This window comes from Neoarius graeffei, chromosome 9 (assembly GCF_027579695.1).
Source record: "Neoarius graeffei isolate fNeoGra1 chromosome 9, fNeoGra1.pri, whole genome shotgun sequence".
Lineage (NCBI taxonomy): Eukaryota > Metazoa > Chordata > Actinopteri > Siluriformes > Ariidae > Neoarius > Neoarius graeffei.
This window is the reverse complement of record NC_083577.1, coordinates 61,170,205-61,195,327: the sequence shown is the minus strand read 5'-3', so window position 1 is coordinate 61,195,327 and position 25,123 is coordinate 61,170,205. Positions and strand designations below refer to the sequence as shown.

At 39.9% G+C, this 25,123-nt stretch overlaps 1 protein-coding gene across 6 annotated transcripts in view; it reads right to left on the bottom strand.

Moving 5' to 3' along the window:
• rapgef4a (Rap guanine nucleotide exchange factor 4a) overlaps positions 1-25,123 on the bottom strand; it is a 112,770-nt gene continuing 87,647 nt past the window's right edge. For 3 of the 6 annotated variants that reach the window (XM_060930013.1, XM_060930015.1, XM_060930016.1), the window contains 12 exons: positions 24,941-25,019; positions 12,377-12,523; positions 11,239-11,336; positions 10,253-10,378; positions 8,968-9,146; positions 5,392-5,482; positions 2,613-2,663; positions 2,416-2,503; positions 2,110-2,174; positions 1,770-1,824; positions 1,612-1,632; positions 419-1,461 (listed from right to left, as the gene is read on the bottom strand). In XM_060930013.1, the coding sequence (XP_060785996.1) occupies positions 1,334-1,461; positions 1,612-1,632; positions 1,770-1,824; positions 2,110-2,174; positions 2,416-2,503; positions 2,613-2,663; positions 5,392-5,482; positions 8,968-9,146; positions 10,253-10,378; positions 11,239-11,336; positions 12,377-12,523; positions 24,941-25,019 (1,128 nt within the window). In that variant the 3' untranslated portion in view covers positions 419-1,333. Of the gene's footprint in view, positions 182-418; positions 1,462-1,611; positions 1,633-1,769; positions 1,825-2,109; positions 2,175-2,415; positions 2,504-2,612; positions 2,664-5,391; positions 5,483-8,967; positions 9,147-10,252; positions 10,532-11,238; positions 11,337-12,376; positions 12,524-24,940; positions 25,020-25,123 lie in introns of those variants that run through there. The other 3 variants (XR_009655381.1, XM_060930014.1, XM_060930017.1) reach the window with 3 other exon arrangements.

The window sequence follows — 25,123 nt, the reverse complement described above, 5'->3', positions numbered from 1 at the left end:
TTAGACCAAACTCCGTAGCATCTTTAGTGCTTTTAGGAACAGAATTTTCTTTCATAACTTCTCATTCTTCCTCACTTATGGTGACAAAGCGATTGGCCACCATTTGCCGAGTCACTCAAGGTGATTATCGAGAAATAGTCCGAATTTCTCGACCAATCAGCGTGTGATTTTCTATAATCACCTGCATATTTATACAAAAAGGTGTTACAAGTGGCCAGTTGGGTCAAAATATCAATAAAACAGTACCTGACACATCAATGTCACTGTTCATAGCAACAATCAGAAGTTGTATACGTTAAAAAGTACCTAATAAAGTGACAACTGAAAGTATATCTCAAATATATACGACATATACGTATATATTTACTATTTAAAAAAGAGTTTTTGTCAATACACAGAACATAAATGACTGAGACTATTTAGATTGGCAAATAGGCCTTCTTTTAATAGACTCAAATATTTACAAAATGCATACATCCCTCAGTAAACACTCCAATTATTTACACAGTGCAGTCTACATATACCAGTTAAAAGTTTGAACAGAGCTTCCCCACAGACGTCTAAAATGTGCTCGGGGTCCCTCAGTTTAATGCTGATTTAATTTAATTTCATGCTGAGGTGCAAATGAAGTAACACTTAACAGTACATCAAATGCACAACATCAACAAACTCCAATCATTCAGAACAACTCGTGTGCAAAAGTAATAGAACACACCTTGTGCAACGTTCATCACGAGATCATCTGCAATTCAACAAGCTCACTGACACGCCACCAAACAGAACAGTACAAGTAATAAACAGATAGTTCCTCCACATTCCTTCTTAAAACCTTTTAGGTTTTAGCAGACAGTCCAGCCTTCTAACATTTTTGATGGACCTGAAAACAATTATAGGACAACACCTCAGCATGTCAGAAAAATATACTATGTACATAAAGGTACAAAAAACTGCAAAAGATTGTCTCGGATAATTCCTTATCCATTAAAATGAAACAGCATCCTACAAATGGCACATATAATTTCAGTGTGGGTATGCTCGCAGTTTCCGCAGATCAATGGAGGAAGCGGTCTCTAGGCTTGTCATATACATTCACTGGCCACTTTACTAGGAAGAGCTGTACACCTGTGTCTAAACAGCAAGTCATGTGGCTGCAGTACAATGTATAACGTTCATCTGTTTGACTTTATGCATTGTGCTGCTGCCACCTGACTGGCTCATTGGATAATAGTGAATGAGTAGGTGTACAGCTGTTCCTATCCTAAAGTGGCCAGTGAGTGTATACAGCTAGTGAAGCAGCATGGGGAGTTCTTTAATGTTCTTTGATGAGCAGGGCTCAGGGGCGTCGGGGCTCCAGCTTGTGAGAAAGTTGGGACAGAGTACGTTGGTTGTCAATCACACTGATTTGTCGCACATAGAGCCGAACATCCTGGTGATTCTTGGTAGCTTGAGGAGCTTCGTGGTCTATAAGCATGATAACATGATACAAGCGGATCAGAGTCCAAGCAGTTTTGGGTGTGGTTTAATCATATTCATGTTAAAATTTAACTGCTAACTGGTTAAGATGACATTTTCAGAATTGCCAACACATTTTCCTAACCACAACCTACTAACCCAAATTATAAAGAACAGCATCTGTAAGCAAGAAAAAAAATTAAAAATCAGCTGACTGACTTTTTTCAGGCTGAAATGTCTACTGCACAAACCTGCTGAATAATCAGCGAAACTAGAAATACCAAGAAATACAAGTGTTTTTCATGCTGTGGACTTACTGAAAGGCTGACTTCTGCAGTATCTTATTATCCGGACTGTGTTGGCAATCATTCGCTGAAAAATATATAAACATTATAATAATCTAACACAGATCCATTTAAATGTAATATATTGTGAACTCTTTACATTTTCTATGTATTATTCTGTTATTCAAATTAATGTACATCATTCAGAAACTACTATGGATATAGTAGTAACTACAGGGAAAGGTACTGTATAGAAAAGATACATAGTTAGAATAGTAAGGAATGGCTCTTGGCTCATAGGAGTTTAAAGGGTTAAATGTTCTTACATATAATTCTTTACAGATTAACCAAAAAATAAATACATAAAACTCACCATTTTCTCAAAGTTCACCAAACTGTCAACAAATGTCTTGTTGCCTTCATGAGTAAATGTCATATCTGACAGGAATATAAAATCATAAATGAGACAATAACAAACAATCAACTTTATACTGATTTTTGTTTTTTAGCTTAATAACCTCATCTACGATCATGGTGTGCTCGGTTATAACTCCATGTATGTTCTGCTATAACTTGGTCCATATTATAATCTTCTCTGTAAGTGGTTTTCTTATTGCAGATTTTGATAAACTGGAAGTGAGTATTAAAAACAGTTAGGACAGGCTTAATCTGCACCCACCTTTAATCAGTAAAGGCATGAAGGGGATGATGGGAGGGTCCAGCTTAGCCACAGTGAGACGGTATGCTCTGTGGTTTCTCGAGGGGTCCTGAAACATTCGCAACAGGAGAGCGAAAGTGTGAGGAAGTGAATGAGAGATTGAATTTGTTTACTATTCTTGCCATATGTACTTTAAATCATGTAAGACTTTAGCTTACCATCAAGTTTTCATACTCTGCATAAACCTTCTTAAACTTGCTGGGCAGTTTCTATAAGGAGTAAAATATTTTTTTACTGTTTTTTTCCCCCTGAATGGAAGATGCTAATAGTGTTATTGATTAGATATGTTTATAAGTTCTTAAAACATCTGCATAACACACACACACACACACACACACACACAGTGGATATAAAAAGTCTACACACCCCGTTAAAATGACAGGTTTTTCTGATGTAAAAAAATGAGACGACGATAAATAATTTCAAAACTTTTCCCACCTTTAATGTGACCTATAACCTGTACAATTCAATTGAAAAACAAACAAATCTGTTCAGGGGAAAAACATAAAAAATAAAAAAACGTACAATAAGCTGGTTGCATAAGTGTGCGCACCCTTACACTAATACTTTGTTGAAGCACCTTTTGATTTAATTACAGCATTCAGTCTTTTTGGGTCGGAGTCTATCAGCCTGCCACATCTAGACTTGGCAATATTTGCCCACTCTTCCTTGCAAAAGCGCTCCAAATCTGTCAGATTGTGAGGGCATCTCTTGTGCACAGCCCTCTTCAGGTCACCCCCACAGATTTTCAATTGGATTTAGGTCTGGGCTCTTGCTGGGCCATTCCAAAACTTTTTTATAATAATAATAATAATAATAATAATAATAATAATAATAAGTTCAATTTATATAGCGCCTTTCACAAACCCAAGGACGCTTTACAAAAGAGTTACCACCAAAAAAAAAAAATTAGGAAGAATAGTGTGAGGTAAAGAGAAAAGTTTTCAAGTTGGCTTTGAAGGAAGAGAGTGTGGAACAGTCACGAAGCGATTGTGGTAACGAATTCCAAAGTTTAGGAGAAGCAACACTAAATGATCTGCCACCTATAGATGCCAATTTAAAACGAGGAACAGTCAGAAGTCCACAGACAGAAGATCTGAGGGAGCGGGAGGGACAGTACAAATGAATTAGCTCACAGAGATAGGAAGGAGCGAAACCATGAAGAGCTTTATAGGTTAACAGCAAGATTTTGTACTTGATCTGGGAGATAACTGGCAACCAATGCAGTTGCTGTAAAACAGGAGTGATGTGAGCAGTGCGCTTGGTGAGTGTGAGGATTCTTGCTGCTGAGTTTTGAATGTACTGCAGGCGATTGAGCAATGTGGCAGGGAGACCATAAAAGAGAGAATTGCAATAGTCAAGACGAGAAAAAATAAATGCATTGACCAACATATTGGCATCAGTTTCCAAAAGAAAAGGGCGGAGACGAGCAATATTGCGGAGGTGAAAGAAAGCATTCTTCGTAATTAGTTTAAGATGGGGTTCAAACGTAAGGGTGGAGTCAAAGATAACTCCAAGGTTTTTTATAACTTGGGAAGGATGAATAGACACACCATCTACATCAATAGTAAAACTGGAGAAATTCTGAACCTGTCTTTTGGTACCTACTAATAGAACCTCCGTTTTGCCAGCATTAAGTTTAAGGCAGTTCTTATACAGCCATTGCTTAAGGTCAGTGATGCAAGACCTTAGCAGCTGAACAGAGGCTATGGAAGGGGTGATAGTGATGTAGATTTGAATATCATCAGCATAACAATGAAAGTTAAGGCCATGGGGGTCATTTAGGGTCATTGTCATGCTGAAAGATGAAATTTCTCTTCATCTTCAGCTTTCTAGCAGACACCTGAAGGTTTTGGGCCAAAATTGACTGGTATTTAGAACTGTTCATAATTCCCTCCACCTTGACTAAAGCCCCTGTTCCAGCTGAAGGAAAACAACCCCAAAACATGATGCTGCCACCACCATGCTTCACCATGGGTATGGTGTTCTTTTGGTGATGCGCAATGTTCTTTTTGCGCTAAACATACCTTTTGGAATTGTGGCCAAAAAGTTCAACCTTGGTTTCATCAGACCAAAACACATTTTCCCACATGCTTTTGGGAGAGCTGATGTATTTTTTTTTGCAAAACTTAGCCGGGCCTGGATGTTTTTCTTCAACCCTACCTCATAGTCCAGACATATGGAGAATACAGGAGATTGTTGTCACATGTAGTACACAGCCAGTACTTGCCAGAAATTCCTGCAGCTCCTTCAGTGTTACTGTAGGCCTCTTGGCAGCCTCCCTGACCAGTTTTCATCTTGTCTTTTCATCAATTTTGGAGGGACGTCCAGTTCTCAGTAATGTCATTGTTGTCCCATATTTTCTCCACTTCTTGATGACTGTCTTCACTGTGCTCCATGGTATATCTAATGCTGTGGAAATTTTTTTGTACCCTTCTCCTGACTGATACCTTTCAACAATGAGATCCTTTTGATGCTTTGTAAGCTCTCTGTGAACCCTGGCTTTTGCTGCAGGATGCAACTGAGTAAATGTTTGAACTTTATTTGGGGTTAATCAGAGTCATTTTAATTGATGGTAGGTGTGAGCCCAAAAAGACTGTAATTAAATCAAAAGGTGCTTCAACACAGTATTAGTGTAAGGGTGTGCACACTTACCGTATGCAACCAGCTTATTGTACTTTTTTTTTTTTTATGTCCCCCCCCCAATAGATTTGTTTGTTTTTCAATTGAATTGTACAGGTTATAGGTCACATTAAAGGTGGGAAAAGTTTTGGAATTATTTATCGTGATCTCGGTTTTTTTACATCAGAAAACCCTATCATTTTAACGGAGTGTGTACACTTTTTATATCCAGTGTATGTAGTGCTATTACATGCTGTTCTCAGGAAGTTAAATCTGTCCCCAGTGTATGATGATGATGACAATGTAAAATCTTACCTCCCATGTCTGACTGAGTCGGCTGACTGCTGGATTACTTAATCCCATAATAATAGCAAAGAACGAGTTCAGATTCCGAAACTCTTTACAGCTAGGAAAGAGAAACATAAAAATAATTTTAACTCACTTACTAGATAGATAGATAGATAGATAGATAGATAGATAGATAGATAGATAGATAGATAGATAGATAGATGATATTTCACGGTTGTGTGAAGATATGAAATTTATCTTCGAGTCGTGAACATATTCACGAGTGAGCAAATGAATGAAAATATTTTCAACACAAGAAGATAAACTTCTTATCTTTGCACCCCCGTGTAATGTTCTTTATATTATATGGATACATCCACAAAAAAATATGCAAGTTAATCAAAAGAATTTTAATTTTGAACCGGTTCGCCATTTTGACAATGCGCATCCAGTCAGCAGGAAAACACTGGGAGTGACGTCATCGGAGTGAAATATCGGGAAATATGTCACTCAGATCCATGATGTATTTCATATGAAAAATGCGAGTTTTTCAACACGAGAAGATAAACTTCATATCTTCAAGCCAACGTGTGATTTTCTATTTATTATATCGACACATTCACAAACAAAAAGTACCCAAATTTATCAAAACAATTAATTGATTTCCTCACAACTGACATATAGAGATTTATGTCACGGTTTTGGTTCTCCATTTCCCGGATGTAGCTCGTATGAAAAATACAAGTGGCGTATTTCCCAGTAAAACACTGATGTCAATATAATATAAGTGTACAGTTAGGTCCATAAATATTTGGACAGAGGCAACATTTTTCTAATTTTGGTTCTGTACATTACCACAATGAATTTTGAACAAAACAATTCAGATGCAGTTGAAGTTCAGACTTTCAGCTTTAATTCAGTGGGTTGAACAAAATGATTGCATAAAAATGTGAGGAACTAAAGCATTTTTTAAACACAATCCCTTCATTTCAGGGGTTCAAAAGTAATTGGACAAATTAAATAATTGTAAATAAAATGTTCATTTCTAATACTTGGTTGAAAACCCTTTGTTGGCAATGACTGCCTGAAGTCTTGAACTCATGGACATCACCAGACGCTGTGTTTCCTCCTTTTTAATGCTCTGCCAGGCCTTTACTGCAGCGGTTTTCAGTTGCTGTTTGTTTGTGGGCCTTTCTGTCTGAAGTTTAGTCTTAAGTGAAATGCATGCTCAGTTGGGTTGAGATCAGGTGACTGACTTGGCCATTCAAAAATATTCCACTTCTTTGCTTTAATAAACTCCTGGGTTGCTTTGGCTTTATGTTTTGGGTCATTGTCCATCTGTATTATGAAACGCCGACCAATCAGTTTGGCTGCATTTGAGCACACAGTATGTCTCTGAATACCTCAGAATTCATCCGGCTGCTTCTGTCCTTTGTCACATCATCAATAAACACTAGTGACCCAGTGCCACTGGCAGCCATGCATGCCCAAGCCATCACACTGCCTCTGCCGTGTCTTACAGATGATGTGGTATGCTTTGGATCATGAGCTGTACCACGCCTTCGCCATACTTTTTTCTTTCCATCATTCTAGTAGAGGTTGATCTTGGTTTCATCTGTCCAAAGAATGTTCTTCCAGAACTGTGCTGGCTTTTTTAGATGATTTTTAGCAAAGTCCAATCTAGCCTTTTTATTCTTGAGGCTTATGAGTGGCTTGCACTGTGCAGTGAACCCTCTGTATTTACTTTCATGCAGTCTTCTCTTTATGGTAGATTTGGATATTGATACGCCTACCTCCTGGAGAGTATTGTTCACTTGGTTGGCTGTTGTGAAGGGGTTCCTCTTCACCATGGAAATTATTCTGCGATCATCCACTACTGTTGTCTTCTGTGAGTGTCCAGGTCTTTTTGCATTGATGAGTTCACCAGTGCTTTCTTTTTTTCTCAGGATGTACCAAACTGTAGATTTTGCCACTCCTAATATTGTAGCAATTTCTCGGATGGTTTTTTTCTGTTTTCGCAGCTTAAGGATGGCTTGTTTCACCTGCATGGAGAGCTCCTTTGACCGCATGTTTTCTTCACAGCAAAATCTTCCAAATGCAAGCACCACACCTCAAATCAACTCCAGGCCTTTTATCTGCTTAATTGAGAATGACATAACGAAGGAATTGCCCACACCAGCCCATGAAATAGCCTTGGAGTCAATTGTCCAATTACTTTTGGTCCCTTTAAAAACAGGGTGGCACATGTTAAGGAGCTGAAACTCCTAAACCCTTCATCCAATTTTAATGTGGATACCCTCAAATGAAAGCTGAAAGTCTGGACTTTATGTCCATGTCCATTATATAACTATAACTTGAATATGTTTCAGTAAACAGGTAAAAAAAACCAAAATTTGTGTCAGTGTCCAAATATATATGGACCTAACTGTATATAGTATCAGGCAAAAGTTTGTACATGCCTACACCTTCATATGCTTTTATATATTTTGACTATTTTCTACGTTGTAGAACAAATTTGAAGACATCAAAACTAAGAAATAACATATGAAACATATATGGAATTATGTGGTAAACAAAAGTGTTTTAAAAAACTAAATATGTTTGATATTTTAGATTCTTCAAAGTATCCAGCGTTTACCTTGATGACACTTTGCACACTATTGGCATTATTTTAACCAGCTTCATGAGGTGGAATGCTTTTCAGCTAACAGGTGCCTCGTCAAAAGTTAATTAGTGCAATTTTTTGCCTTCTTAATGTGTTTGAGATCAAACAGTAAATAGTAAATTAAAAAAATATACAGTAAATAGCCTTAAAAGAATGGTCAAGAACCGCTCAACTAAATAAAGTGAATGACAGTCTATCATTACTTTAAGACATGAAACGTCTTAAAAATAGTTAATAAAAGTTAATAAACAAAGAAAAAACACTGAATCAGAAGGTGTGTTCAAACTGGTGTGACTGGTACTGTATGTAATTAAACTGTGCATAAGCTCTTAGAATCAAGTACATATCCAAATGCCTTACAAAACCATAACTTATACACCATTTTAGTTCTAAACTGAATAACTGTGATAAGTGCTTGTGATTGCAATACTGAGTAAAATAATTAGTATTATACTTATTATCATGAAGCCCGGGCGGCACGGTGGTGTAGTGGTTAGCGCTGTCGCCTCACAGCAAGAAGGTCCGGGTTCGAGCCCCGTGGCCGTCGAGGGCCTTTCTGTGCGGAGTTTGCATGTTCTCCACGTGTCCGCGTGGGTTTCCTCCGGGTGCTCCGGTTTCCCCCACAGTCCAAAGACATGCAGGTTAGGTTAACTGGTGACTCTAAATTGACTGTAGGTGTGAATGTGAGTGTGAATGGTTGTCTGTGTCTATGTGTCAGCCCTGTGATGACCTGGCGACTTGTCCAGGGTGTACCCCGCCTTTCGCCCGTAGTCAGCTGGGATAGGCTCCAGCTTGCCTGCGACCCTGTAGAACAGGATAAAGCGGCTAGAGATAATGAGATGAGATGAGATCATGAAGCCCTAGTGTTTTTTTTAAACTCTTTTGAATAATGAAAGTGTCCTAAATAAAAAGCAAATAAACATGAGGCTGAGTCTCACTGAGCAGCGATCTTGATGAATTTCTTCAGCAGCTGGACACGTTTGCTGAGGGTGGAGCAGAGGCACACCTCTGTCACCACCCACAGCTGGATCTCATTGAACCTGCGTAGAAAGAGATCTAGATTCGTCGTCGCCTTTTTAAAGTGCTGCCGGCCAAATGTATGGTAAATCAACTCGTGCTGAAAGAGAGCAGAGTGAAGTTTATCAGTTCTGTTGGAGACCCAGTCTTAGGTGTTTTTGTGCTAATGTGTGTGTGTGTGTGTGTGTGTGTGTGTGTGTGTGTGTGTGTGTGTGTGTGTGTGCAAGCACAAGATATTGTCATTCATCTGACACTACATGATATCTGGTCCATGATAGTCTGTGGATAACTGCTGTGAGGTGTTGCCTTCATTGCATGTCTCACTTCAAAAAAGTTATATTTAATAGTTATTCCACGAAATCGAGTCGTACATGAGCTGACAGCCGACAAGGCGTGTAGCACCGAGTTGGCTATAAGCCATGTACGACAAGACTGAATGGAATAATTGTTTTATTCTATCCACATTCACTGGATTTTGAGAAACAGAACATTTTTATTTTTACTTTTTGCAAATTCGATAAATAAAACCTTTATACAAAACGTCCAACAAAATAATTTACGCTTAGAAGGTCAACAAACCGGCGAAATGACAGTAGCAATTTGTGAAAAATGCTATAATAATAATTCTTGAAAAAAAATCTTCTTCCCATCAAATACTTTCATTCCATTTTTTGTTGCTTCTTTTGTATTTTGGGGGTTTTGTTTTTGAGTAGAGTTTTTATTTAGTCCTCGGTTGGTTCAGCAACATGCTCCGCCATTTTGTTTTTCTCTACTCACGGTATATGAGCTGGTAGCCTAGTAGTAGAGTAGCCAATCAGAGCATGCGATTGCTCATATCCAGTGAATGTGGATGGAATAATTGTGGCTTTTCAGTGGTAGAATAAGCTACATCTGTTCATCGTGCAGATCTCCTGAAGTGTTCTCAATACTTTGGTCTTCTGTGAGCGCTTGTTAATGTGATCCTCTCTTGTGCTTTGCCTTACTATATGCCAATGTTATTTATAGTTGTTTATTTTGTAACACTTGGTTTCTTTCATTTTACATCCTGAACTCTATGGTATTTTGTTGTGGAAACAGCTCATGTAGCATTTGCATCAAATGTGTTTTTTTTTTTTTGTCATAGCTGTATGCTTGGATTCTATTCTGTAAGTCACTCTCAATAAAAGCATCTTCCAAATGAATAAATGTAAATGTGTGCATGTTTACCTCGTGCACACAGTTGAAGAGTTCCCATTCATAAAGGGTCATCTGGTAGGCCACCTCTTTGGAGCTCATTAGCTCAAGGGTGGACATGGAGCCAGCAGACGGTCCCTCTTGCTCTGATAGTGGAGTCTGCACTCACAGTAAAGCACAGTAATCACTCCGGGTTGACACACCTCATGGAACATAACAATAAACTTGTACACCTGTACACCTGCAAAAGCTGCTGCTTCACTGACATCTTTAGACCATGAATACTTGTTTTTGACATGCTTCAGCTGTTTTCTGTAAAGGATTTTCACAAACAGGAAAGTTATTCTTATACTGCTAAACTTGGTTTCACTTCATGCATTCGCTTTAAAAAAAAACCTCCTGCAAAGTAGTACAGCAACACATTATTTGATGTTTTATCTCATCAATTGTATTGTTTTTTCAAAATGAATACATTTCAAATTTTGATTCTTGCAACACATATCAAAAAAAAAAAAAAATTGGCACGGCAAAACATTTACCACTTTACAACATTGCCATTCCTTCTCACAACATTTAAAAGACGTTTAGAGACTGAAGACACCAAGTGATGAAGCGTTTCAGGTGGTATTTTGTTCCATTCTTCCTGCAAACAGGCCTTAAGGTGTGCAACAGTATGGGGTCATCATTGTCATATTTTTCATTTCAAAATTTGCCACACATTCTCTACTGGGGACAGAAAGGACAGGCACCCTCTTGTTCCGCAGCCATGCCTTTGTAATGTGTGCAGAATGTGGTTTTGCATTGTCTTTTTTTTTTTTTTTGCTGTAATGTATACTACTCATGAGTACATTTTGTAATTCTTTAAGAACAATACAATTTTTGTTCAAAGAAAATGCAGTAATGTGTGTGTGTGTGTGTGTGTGTGTGTGTGTGTGTGTGTGTGTGTGTGTGTGTGTGTGTGTGAGAGAGAGAGAGAGAGAGAGAGAGAGAGAGAGAGAGATATTCTGGCTTTCACTTACCAAAGAGTTAATTTGTTCCCTAGAGCAGACAAACAGACGGCCATTAATACTGAGGGAGGAGAAGATGGACACTTCATTTGGCTTCAGCACCACTTTATCTGGGAAAAAAAAGATAATAATAATAATAATAATAATAATAATAATAATAATAATAATTATTATTATTATTATTATTATTATTATTATTATTATTATTATTAACAACATATTAATTGTTCTGTGTATTGTTAGAGAGTTTTCCGATATTCTAACACTGCTTTTGCTTGCTTGGACCTTAAGTAATTAGGTAAAGCTTGTTTTGCACAAGAGATTTTCAGGTACACATTCACCCAAATGCAAGACTACCACATAACAGTCTGAGATGTTGGGATGTACGTACGCCAGTTTATCAAAACTCAGACATTAAAAATGTGGCTCATCAGATTTCACACGGCCTCAAGTCTAATCAGTGACTACATCCATCATTATCAGTAGTGCCAAAAATCCCTGCTTGTGCTTTCGAGTCTAAATATAGTGTGCTATTATTGCTTTAGAGCACTCGCACACTTTTCCTGACGCACAGCCCAGGAGTGTGTTCTCCTGCCTGGTTGTCATAACAGAGTGGTTGCTGTTCTATAATAACCCTGAGCCCTCACTCTCCTCTTTATCATCAGACACCTCAAACTATGACAGGTATGTTGTGATACATCTGTGTAGGAACCAGGTGTAGACAGTACACACGCGCCACGCAGTGGCTTCACCATCTGCATCAGAAAGTCTACAACACAAATAATGGAACTGTACCATGGCAAACACTAGTATCTTTGCAGATTTGTGTGTGTGTGTGGGGGGGGGTTGAAGGTCAGAATTAGGCCATAATGGAAAAGCTTGTCTCCTCTCCAGGAGCCACAGTGGTGCGCAGAATTTTATACAATGCAGTGACAGTGATGCGCTGCTCAGAATAAAGCATTCATGTGGCAAGCAGCCAGAGGTCACACACTTAGAGAACATTAACATAGCCATTCATCATCCATTGTATAATGAAGCACTTACCAAGTTTAAATAAACTTTTTTTTTCACAAGATAATCCATTCTCTTAATGATTAATAGCAAAAAAAGCAGACTGTGCATAGATAAATATGGGTGTGTATGTTCTCACCACCAGCTGAGCTCAGGTGAACTAGGAGAAGGTCTTCCTGTGAGCCCAGTTTATCTGATACAGCAGACACAACCTCTCTGACAGCGGCAGACACAGGCACTCGGATGGTGGTGTAAGTGTGGTCGCTACAGTACACCTTAAACAGAACTGCAGGGAAAAAACACAGAACTAGTTAAATGCATGGACAAGAAAGAGACTGATGTTCAGCTGAATATGTTCAACTCTTCCAACATTGCTGAATCCAGGGTTTAAACCGAGATTTATGACGTGGGACAGCCCTGCTTCTTTCAGTTGCACCAACATTGTGGGAATGCTACAATTAAATTTATATGTTTGTATAAGGGCGGCACGGTGGTGTAGTGGTTAGCGCTGTCGCCTCACAGCAAGAAGGTCCGGGTTCGAGCCCCGTGGCCGGCGAGGGCCCTTCTGTGTGGAGTTTGCATGTTCTCCCCGTGTCCGTGTGGGTTTCCTCCGGGTGCTCCGGTTTCCCCCACAGTCCAAAGACATGCAGGTTAGGTTAACTGGTGACTCTAAATTGACCGTAGGTGTGAATGTGAGCGTGAATGGTTGTCTGTGTCTATGTGTCAGCCCTGTGATGACCTGGCGACTTGTCCAGGGTGTACCCCGCCTTTCGCCCGTAGTCAGCTGGGATAGGCTCCAGCTTGCCTGCGACCCTGTAGAACAGGATAAAGCGGCTAGAGATAATGAGATGAGATGTTTGTATAAAGATTAAAATCATAGAAATGGGATTTCACTACATTTGTTTCTGAATTTAACTGAATCTTACTAACTAACAGGCTGGCTAGATTATAAACGTGTTTTCCTTGCCTGTCAGCTTTGGAATTAAAATAATATAAAAATATAAAATTTGGTTTGTTTTTTTTCTGGCTAAGATGTACAGTACTGTATAAACATCTAAGGTGCATGCAAAGAAATGATATAAAGCAAGGATGCCTTAATATATCTTGCAATTAAACTTCTTCAACATTAAAAACTTCTATAAGCAGTAAACAACAGTAAACAAAACAAAAGTTAATATCTGGTGAAACAACCCATTGTCTTTAAAAAGGCATTAGTACTCTCAGGTACACTTTGTGCAGCTTTATAAGGAAATTGACTGGTACGTCATTTCTAAGCATACCAGAGAATTCTGGAAACTTTGACTGTCAGACTTGCTTCTGTGTTTGCAGATAAAGTCCGAAAGTGTTCGTAAATTTATTTATTTATTGGGGGGGGGGTGGGGGTCTGAAAGTCATATATTAGGTATTAGTATAAATACAGAGGTGATTATAGGAAATCGCACACTGATTGGTTGAGAGATTCAGACTATTTCTCAATAATCACCTCGAACAACATGGCAGCCAATCGCTTCATCACCATAAGTGACGAGGAATTACAAATTATGAAAGAAAATGGTGTTCCTAAAAGCACTAAAGATGCTATGAAGTTTGATCTAAAACTATTCAAAGTTAAGGTGGAATTGTGATTTATATTATCTATTTCAAAACAAAGTATTTTATGTGTCGGCATAGATAAGTGACACAAGCCTGGGCGCATTACATTCGCGTGCCACTTTTGTTCTTTAGAAATATGGTTATTGGTTTTCACTTTAGAAAAGACACACAAACATAAACATAACACACAACCACAACAACAACAACACGGCTCAGCTACATGCACAAAACAATAATTATTACAAAAACATAGTTATGACAGTTACACAGCATCAAGCAATTTCCTATTACCTTTCAAAAAATCCTTGTAACATAATATCAGACACATCCGGGTCTAAAAAATTCAGATATGGTTCCCAAACCTTAAAGAACTGGTTTGACTTTGAGTGTATTACACATGTAAAATATTCTAGAGGTACCATGCCCCTTATCACTGATCCATTGCAATAGAATATTTTTTCTAGCTGCGTATGTTAGAATACAGTAAAGTCTCTGATTCCTTGACATCACAAATCTGCCTGGAAGACCCATAATAAGAGACATAGGTTCCATTTCTACCCTCACACCCAGTATCTTTTCCATTTCCGTTACAACATCTGACCAATAGCTCTGCAGTTTATGACATGACCATAGGCAATGAGTTAAAGTACCAATCTCTGTTTTACATTTGAGGCACATTGGTGACAAAGTGTGATTAAACATATGTCTGCGGTTAGGAGATATGTGCATTCTATGTAAAATCTTGAACTGTATTGATTTAGACCGGTTACAAACTGAAATTGCTTTAGCATAGGTCCACATATCATGCCATTCATTATCTCTTATTGTAACAGAGAGCTCAGTCTCCCATTTTTCTCTAAGCTCCTGTAGGCCTACAGCTGGTAGTGTGCGCAGAGCTCCATAAAGTCGTCTAATAGACATCCTCCCATATGTTCCAAACAGCACTCTCTCCAGGGGAGATGTTTCACAGTTATCAGTGAGAGTTGTACTTTGTAATATATAGTGTCTTATCTGTAAATAACGGAAAAAATGCTGTCTGGGAATATTGTATTTCTCAACCAGTTGACTAAATGACATTATCGTCTTATTAGAGAATAGATCATTTAACATATATATGCCATAGCCACTCCAAAGCTTAAAGCCAGCATCCATCAATCCTGGTTGGAAATCAGGATTGTTCAAGATGGGGGTGTAAATTGATGTTAGTTTTGACCTTCCTTCAAGCCTACGGGCTATACGCCATGCCTTAATTGTATTGAGGGTGATAATATTATCACAGAGTGATTTAATTGTTTTAAAGTTTTTGATGAACAACAAGTCCCTTAATGGGTATTTAGATAGAGAAGTTTCCACATCTAACCAGACAGACCCGTTGTCGACAAAGAACCAGTCATAAATATATCGCATATGGGCACATATTTGATATTTTCTAAAGTTCGGTAAATCTAGCCCACCTTCAGAATGCGGCATCTGCAAGGTAGTCATCTTTAGTTTGGGTTTGCGTTTGCTCCAAATGAATGCACTAAGCCAGCCATTTAGCTTTTTCACAACTGCATTTGAAAACAAAATTGGAATTATTTGGATAGGATACAGTAATCTAGGCAAAGTATTCATTTTGATCATAGCAATGCGTCCTAGCCAGGAGATTGGTAATGAACTCCAACGCTCCAGATCTTGTCTCACCTTCTCAAATAGTGGGACAAAGTTGGCTTTGTACATTTGTTGAAATTCAGGGGTTATGAATATACCTAGATATGTAAAGCCCCCTGGGGACCACTTGAAGGGGAAAGAAGGCAGCACATTAGGAACTGACTCAAGACTCCCAAGTGGCATGGCTTCTGATTTTGTCAGATTAATCTTATATCCAGAAAATTTACTAAACAAGTCAATAACATTGAGTAATATGGGCATTGATGTTTCCGGGTTTGCAACATAGATCAAGACATCATCTGCATAAAGACTTATCTTATGGTCTATCTTGTCTATTTTTAAACCATGAATAGAAGGTGTTGTCCTTATGGCCTCTGCCAATGGCTCTATGACCAAGGCAAAAAGAAGGGGGGACAGGGGACAACCCTGTCTAGTACCTCTAAATACAGAAAAGTTGCCAGACCTGATACCATTAGCTAGAATAGCTGCTTGAGGGTTATCATATAGGACCTTAACCCATCTAATAAAATTATCTCCCAAATCAAATTTGTCTAAACAGTAAAATAAATAAGACCATTCAACTCGGTCAAACGCTTTCTCTGCATCCAGAGAAAGCACCAAACCATCAATCTGCCATCTTTTAAAAACTTGAATGATATTCAGAAGACGCCTGACATTGTTAGAAGAGTTTCGTCCCTTAATAAATCCGGTTTGATCCTCCTTTATGATCTTTGGTAATAAACCCTCAAGGCGTGTGGCCAGAACTTTTGCCAAAATCTTTCTGTCAACATTTAGAAGGGATATGGGCCTATAGGAGCCACATGCCTCTGGACATTTCCCTTTTTTAAGAATGAGAGCGATATTTGCCTCTCTTAATGTCTGGGGCAATTCGTTTTTTGAGAATGCATCATTAAACATGCTAACCAATGGATCCACTAATAAGCCAGAGAATTCTTTATAGAATTCAACACAGAACCCATCAGGTCCTGGGGCTTTCCCATTCTGTTGTACTTTTATGGCATTAATCACCTCTTCTCTGGAAACAGGGGAGTTAAGAATAAGCTTATCCTCTGGTGATACAGTGGGCATTTCCAATGGAGCAAAAAAATTATCCATCAATACAGATACACCACATGGTTGCCCTGAAGTGTAAAGATTATGGTAAAATATCTTAAAAGTGTCATTAATAAGCTTATTCTCATATATGAGATTGCCCTGTGCATCAACAAGGGCTGCAATGGTTTGTGACTCTGCTCTTTTCTTGGTGAGATAAGCCAGATACTTTCCAGGTTTGTCCCCATGTTCATACATCCTTTGTCTAATAAATCGAATTTTGATCTCTTCATCTTGTGTTAGAAGATTATCTAAGGTTATTTTTATTGCATTTATTTCTGCCTTAGCAGGGGATGGGGATGCTACATAAGCCTCTTCTTTAGTTTTGAGTTCCACCATTAACTTATTTTGCTTCTCCCTTTTTTGTTTTCTTTTACTGGCTGAAAAAGCAATAATTAACCCTCTAGCAAACACTTTAGTAGTTTCCTAAAGTAAAGCTGAGTTATCTGTGGACTGGGAATTAGTAGTCAAAAAATACCCAAATTCCGTAGTGAAGTAATCAAGAAATGTTTGATCCTTCAAACAGTGTTGCCAGATACTGCTGACGTTTTCCAGTCCAAAATATGTTCAAAACCCGCCAAAATGCACTTGAAACCGCCCAATCTGGCAACACTGCCTTCAAAATAGATGTATTCAGTCTCCAGCATCTCACCCTACTATTCACTCCTTTAATGGAGAGATCCAAAACCACTTTAGCATGATCAGAAATCAAGATGCTGCCAATAGAGCAGGACAGAGCTCTGTGCAAAGAGAGCCTTGATAGAAAAAAGTAATCAGTTCTAGTATGACAGCCATGGGGAGCAGAAAAAAAAGTATATGCTTTATCAGTAGTATGAAGAGCTCTCCAAACATCTACATATCCAAGTTCCTCACAAATTGCACTGAGAGCTTTAGTTTGTGGTGAGAGAGGCATAGCTTTAGGGGGGAGCCTGTCCATCATTGGGTTTAATAAACAATTAAAATCCCCACCTACAATGGCAATATCTGACTGAATAGCAGAAAAATCCAAAAACACTTTTGTTATGAAGTCCGAAGGGTGAGCAGGAGGATAGTATACATTCAAAACAGAGATGGTCACGCCCTGTATAACACCCTTAACAATAACATATCGGCCACTTTTATCTTTAACACGATCCAGTACTGAAAATTGTAAGTTCTTCTTTACCAATATAGCTACCCCTCTACTCCTTGAAGTGAATGAAGAGAAGAAAACTTGTGCAAAACCTCCCCGCTGCAGTTTTAAATGTTCTTCATCATTTAAGTGCGTTTCTTGTAAGAGAGCAATATCAATATTACCTCTTTTCTAAAAGGTCAAAATTTTTCTTCTTTTAACAGGATTATGAACCCCTTTTATGTTCCATGTACAGAGGCGCAATTTATCATTTGACACATTGTCTGACTTTAACCATAAGCTTGCACAAATAATAACCTATACTGAGCATGTGTCATAAAACGTTTAAAAAAAAAAAAACATAATGCATTCACTGAGCCAAGAGAGAAACACTGCTGATAGTGTAACAAAGAACTATCATACAAAGAAAAACAAGTCCAACTTAAAAGTTCACGGGGGATATCCCTGCTACCTAACCTGCAGGGAACTCTAAACGTCATCCTCGGCCAGCTTAAACAGCTTGCCATCCAATCCTCATCTCTCACCATAAGTAAAGCCACTATTGAGGCGCTTTTAGGACAAGTTTACATTAGACCGTATCTGTCTCGTTTTCTTCGCGGATGCACTGTCCGTTTACATTAAACCGCCTGGAAACGCCGGGAAACGGGAATCCGCCAGCGTCCACGTATTCAATCCAGATCGTGTCAGCTCCGGTGCTGTGTAAACATTGAGATACGCGGATACACTGTGCTGAGCTCTAGCTGGCGTCGTCATTGGCCAACGTCACTGTGACATCCACCTTCCTGATTCGCTGGCGTTGGTCATGTGACGCGACTGCTGAAAAACGGCGCGGACTTCCGCCTTGTATCACCTTTCATTAAAGAGTATAAAAGTATGAAAATACTGCAAATACTGATGCAAATACTGCCCATTGTGTAGTTATGATTGTCTTTTGGCTTGCCATCCTTCCACTTGCAAGTGGTACGGTAAGTGATATGCGCTGGGATCACACACTCAGTCCCGAATCGTGGCTCGTGCGCTCCACTCGCGTGCTCTGTGAGCTGCGCAGGGCCGGAGTGCGCACCCTCCAGAGGGCACTCGCTGTTCAGGGCGGAGTGATTTGGAGCGCAGGATGCCTGCGGAGCTGAGCGTATCTGTGTATTGGTGTTGCTGTGTGCACGCGAATCGTGTATTGGTGTTGCTGTATGCACACTAATCGTTTTAAAAACGTTAATCTGATGATCCGCTGATACAGTCTAATGTAAACATGGGCTTAGCCTACACAACAACAAAAGAACCCTCAATAAGAATAGTAAAAAAAAACATTTCAGCACACTCACAGTGGCTAGACAAATAAAATATACAAGTTTTCGTTAACGTTAAGCAGGGAGGTACTACTTACAAATTTACCAGGCTAATCAGTGTCCACTTTATCATCCTCAGACTCATTGCTCTGGCTCGACCTAACGTTACCTCTGCGTCCCTCCTCCAGCGACTGTACAAGTAATGCGGCATCTTTAGGAGAGTTGAATCTCGTCTGTTTTCCGTCCAATGTCACCCTCAAAGTAGCCGGATAGAGCAACGCATATGCCACGTTAAGTTTCTTCAGTCGTGTCTTCGTATCATCAAATGCCCTGCGCCTCCGTACCACTTCAGCCGAGAAGTCGTTGAAAAAGGAGATCTTGGGCTCCCTGGATGTAGAGCCATCTTGATCACGGGATCCTAGCCGCCTTGCCGCCTCCATTACTCGCTGTTTGTCTCGAAAGTTGTGGAACTTCAAAATCAGTGGCCTTGGACGCTGATTCGGGCCGGGTTTTGGTGCCATGGATCTGTGAGCTCGGTCAAGCTTTACGCGGTTGCCTTTCATCGTCATTTGGAGGTGTTCGGGAATCCATGTTTTTAAAAATTTCACTGGATCTTTCCCTTCTGAATCCTCCGGTAAGCCAACGACACGCACATTACACCTGCGACCCCGATTATCCAAGTCATCGACATGTTCAAGCATATCACGAACCTGCTTTTCAAGTGATGCTATCCTAGCTTCTGAGGCTATGGCCGCTTCCTCAGCATCGAGGATTCGTTTTTCAGCCTCTTCGATGCGTGTGGCAACAGCTTGAATTTGTGAGGTCTGTTCTTTAATGGCATCTAGTACGGTGGAGATTTTCGTGTCGATAGCTTTCGTGAGATTATCTGATAAATTATCCAAAGCCTGGACAATGCTAGGTTCCATAGCGCTTGCCCTCGTTTGCTCACCTCTCAGGCTAGATTTCGCAGGAGTATTCTTCGTTTTTTTCATCAATTTTTTGTCCATAGTCAATTTTTGTCCAAAATAAGTGTCTAGATTCATATTAGGGTACCTCCCTCGCAGTTATTTCGTATGTCTTTTATACAAACACGTATTTATATAAAAAAAAGATAAAGATAGCCACTGGAGCTGCTGAACAGTGCTGCTCACTCTACGACGCCATCTTGTTCCCCCCCGCGTGCCACTTTTGAAGTTTGAAATAAATTTTTAAATACAATTAAAAAAAATTTTTTTAAATAATTACCTGTGTATTTATACTAAAACAATTATACGCCTCAGGCTCAGTGAATATCAGTGAATAATAACCTCACTTTCACTGAATAATTGTTAAATCTTAACATTCAACCATTTTTCTGTAAAAAACTAATAATCTTAATTTTTTAAAGGTGCTATGTGTAAGAATTTTATTTTAAAATGTTCAAAGAATGAACTAAAATTATCAACAAAATGTGAAGAAATAATAGCTTTGATCCATCCATCCATCATCTGTAGCCGCTTTATCCTGTTCTACAGGGTCGCAGGCAAGCTGGAGCCTATCCCAGCTGACTATGGGCGAGAGGCGGGGTACACCCTGGACAAGTCGCCAGGTTATCGCAGGGCTGACACATAGAGACAAGCAACCATTCACACTCACACCTACGGTCAATTTAGAGCCACCAGTTAGCCCAACCTGCATGTTTTTGGAATGTGGGGGAAACCAGAGCACCTGGAGGAAACCCACACAGACACAGGGAGAACATACAAACGCCACACAGAAAGGCCCACGTCGGCCGTTGGGCTCGAACCCAGAACCTTCTTGCTGTGAGGCAACAGTGCTAACCACTCCACCACCGTGCCACCTAACAGCTTTGATCTTATGTCAAATACATATGTACTGTGCTGCAGTGATATCGACTAAAGTTTGCATGCTAAGTAGCTTGCCCCAAGACAGGATGGTCCATTCATCTTGTAATACCAATTTGTACCTCAAGAGGCGATAGTGAGTAACTGTAGCATCCAGTCTGCCCTCAGTCCAACATGAGAGGAGAATAAGGATGCCCATGACCTCACCATACACAGAAGTCACTGCCTGTTACATACACTACCGTTCAAAAGTTTGGGGTCACTTTGAAATGTCCTTATTTTTGAAAGAAAAGCACTGTTCTTTTCAATGAAGATCACTTTAAACTAATCAGAAATCCACTCTATACATTGCTAATGTGGTAAATGACTATTCTAGCTGCAAATGTCTGGTTTTTGGTGCAATATCTCCATAGGTGTATAGAGGCCCATTTCCAGCAACTCTCACTCCAGTGTTCTAATGGTACAATGTGTTTGCTCATTGCCTCAGAAGGCTAATGGATGATTAGAAAACCCTTGTACAATCGTGTTAGCACAGCTGAAAACAGTTGAGCTCTTTAGAGAAGCTATAAATCTGACCTTCCTTTGAGCAGATTGAGTTTCTGGAGCATCACATTTGTGGGGTCGATTAAATGCTCAAAATGGCCATAAAAATGTCTTGACTATATTTTCTATTCATTTTACAACTTATGATGGTAAATAAAAGTGTGACTTTTCATGGAAAACACAAAATTGTCTGGGTGACCCCAAACTTTTGAACGGTAATGTACATTAGCCTCTGAGCTATCTTTTTACAGACTGCCAAAAATTTATGAAAAGAGAAGCAAATTAATTGCTGTAATTTGTAGAAATAACTGGAATCCTGGCACCGAAACCTGGATTTGGAGTTATCATTTTTATGTCAGTATGCTGTATTTTTGGAGAAAAGAAAAGGGACCCGAATGGGAGAAACTGAACCATAAATGCCAAGTAACCGTTTCTGATCAAACTAAGCACAAAACAACAGCCAAAGACTGAATTACAGACCCTCCACTCATGAACAGTTTTGCAGTGGCTGAGTGCAAGATCTGCTAATGCACAAGCTGGCAAGCTGCGAGAGCACAGTCATACTGGCCATGGTAAGACTGCACGCCTCTTTTTGTCCCAACTAGTAAATTAACAAAATATAAATCTTTCAAAAACATTCAGCTCTGTGATTATTGTATTGAATCATAGGCAGTGCTTTTGATCAGACACATTATTAATAAATACGGTTACATACCGTAGCCTAAACTATAGGCTGACGGCACACATGAAGATTATAAGACAGCAACGTTATCTTGACTGGCTCTCAGAGTGTCACGCTTCCGGACTCACCCTCAACCCTCAGGACTTCAGTTCCCATAATCCCCCTCACTCACCAGTTGCTACCACGTGCACTCTGTCACCCAATCCGGAACCACTTCCTAGGAGTGGTTCCCCCGAGTTCTAATCACCATCACCTGTACCTTTTTGTTTGCATCTGTATTTATACCCCTTTGTCTGTTTTGGTCTTTACACAGTATTGCCTTATCTTTTCGTAAGCCTATTGAGCTGATTATTTACCTGTGTAATACCCTTTTTGCCTTCTGGTTTTTCCCGTCTAGCCTCGCCCTTGTGTTTTGATTGCCCGTTTCTCTTGATTTCCGGTTTCTTGATCTTTGCCTGTTTTCGGATTACGATTCACCTAGTCCTTGTGTTTAGACTGCCCGTATCTCCTGATTCCCGGTTCTTGAACTATTGCCTGTTTCCTGACCACGATTTCTCTAGCCCTCGTTACTGTCTTGGATCTCTTGGTATTGACTTGGCCTGGCTTTTGTACATTGTTTTGATTACCCTGTTCTCATTAAAACCTTGAGTTCATTTATAATCCACGAGCGTCTGGTTTATCACAGCCGCGTTACACAGTTTCAGCAGTTTACTCAAATTTTTCTTATTGTTGCCTTGCTGTTAGTTAGTAGTTGGCTTCTTATAACGTATGAATGTAAAGTTAGAATAAAAATAGCTTTACACGATATTCAGTTAGTGATCATTCATGCATTTCCTTATTATAATAGTGGTGGACTCCCCAACCTTCTGTTAATATACTGTTAATATATGGAATGTGTAGTATGAATTCGCCAGGTGAACAATCCTTACACATAGCACCTTTAATGGGGAAAAAAAATTTTTTGTAGGTCTAAAATTGTTCCTTTGACTGATTATCTATCTATCTAAATTAAGGGCAGAATTTCAACAAAAAGTAAATTCAACAAAGATTAAATACTTAAATAAATGCAGGTTTATGTTATACTCATTAAACAGACAGATTTACCTTTGCAAACTTAAGACAATTTTTAAGAAACCTTAATTCGTCACATGCACACTTCAAGCACAGTGAAATTCTCATCTCATTATCTCTAGCCGCTTTATCCTGTTCTACAGGGTCGCAGGCAAGCTGGAGCCTATCTCAGCTGACTACGGGCGAAAGGCGGGGTACACCCTGGACAAGTCACCAGGTCATCACAGGGCTGACACATAGACACAGACAACCATTCACACTCACATTCACACTTACGGTCAATTTAGAGTCACCAGTTAACCTAACCTGCATGTCTTTGGACTGTGGGGAAACTGGAGCACCCGGAGGAAACCCACGTGGACACGGGGAGAACATGCAAACTCCACACAGAAAGGCCCTTGTCAGCCACGGGGCTCGAACCCAGACCTTCTTGCTGTGAGGCGACAGCGCTCAAGGGCACCTCAGTCCAAGGCCGCCCCACGTCAACCTAACTGCATGTCTTTGGACTGTGGGGGAAACCGGAGCACCCGGAGGAAACCCATGCAGACACGGGGAGAACATGCAAACTCCACACAGAAAGGCCCTCGCTGGCTGCTGGGTTCGAACCCGGAACCTTCTTGCTGTGAGGCGACCGTGCTAACCACTACACCACCGTGCTGCCCCGACTAGAGCCCTGCACTCCCGCGGGAGTCCCGCGGGACTCGCGGGACCCGCCGCAAAGCAGTGTGGCGCGGGACAAATTTTGAAAGCTCATCGCGGGCGCGGGCGGGACCGGAAGTGCACATATGCAGGCGCGGGTGGGAGCGGTGATAAGCTGCAGTCCCGCTAACTAAAAACGTGTTTTAAACAGGTTACACAGTGACAGTAGGCTTGACTCAATGCTATCCCAGAAATCGTTCCTGTAATATGCAAATTTGGCTGTCCAATCAGAGGCGGCCAAATTTGCATATTACAGGAAGGATTTCTGGGATAGCATTGAGTCAAGCCTACTGTCACTGTGTAACCTGTCTCTCTGATTAGAGTTGTAGACTAACGCAAGCAGTAAATCACTTCACTCATGGTACAAAGCAAGCCCATTCACTTTTTTATGCTGATCAGAGAATTACAATGCTTTCTCATGTGACAAAAATGTGCGATTCGTGATTAAATATTTTAATCGCTTGACAGCACTAATTATTATTATTAGAGACACTACATGCTGAATTCAGAAACAAGGTAAATAATAACAAATGTGAACGTGAGCTGTAGATATTTATGCTCAAATCCACTCAAAGTAGGGGACGGGGCACCATCACGCTGTGTCAAGACAAGAACTTTCCTGAGAAATAACGCGAACGTCTGCATCATGCGGGATTTGCGGGCGGGAGTGGGACAAAATATGGCAGGCGCGGGCGGGAGCGGGACTGAAAATCATAATTTTTTGTGGGCGCGGGCGGGAGTGGGACTGAAAAATCATAATTCTTTGCGGGCGCGGGCGGGATCGGGACTGAAAAATCCGACCCACGCAGACCTCTAGCCCCGACTTACTTCATATGTAGTAACATGACATATCAATATGTAAAAGCTACATAATGCCATAATCACTTTTTAGTGTGTACAGTGAAACCTAGAAAAATGAACATATTTTTTACTTTAATAATCAAACATACTGTATATACACCGCATTACCAACTGCTTCCTTCATGCATTCAACCAAATGAAAACTATTTCTATATACGGCAGAGTAAAACAATATTACAAACTCCTGCTGCCATGTGAGTTTGAAATATGATTCAAAGTCGTGGATACTTACTCTCATCTGTGCTTTTGATTGGCTGCCTTTTTTGCAGTTTTTCATCTCCCATGCTGAAGTGGCGCAGGAGCACTTTGTGCTGAGAGCAGAGGGATTAAACATAAACGACTGCAGACATACACTACTCTAGAACAGCATGTATTAATGTAAATTGCTCAGTTCTTTCAGAGATTTTAATTTTTT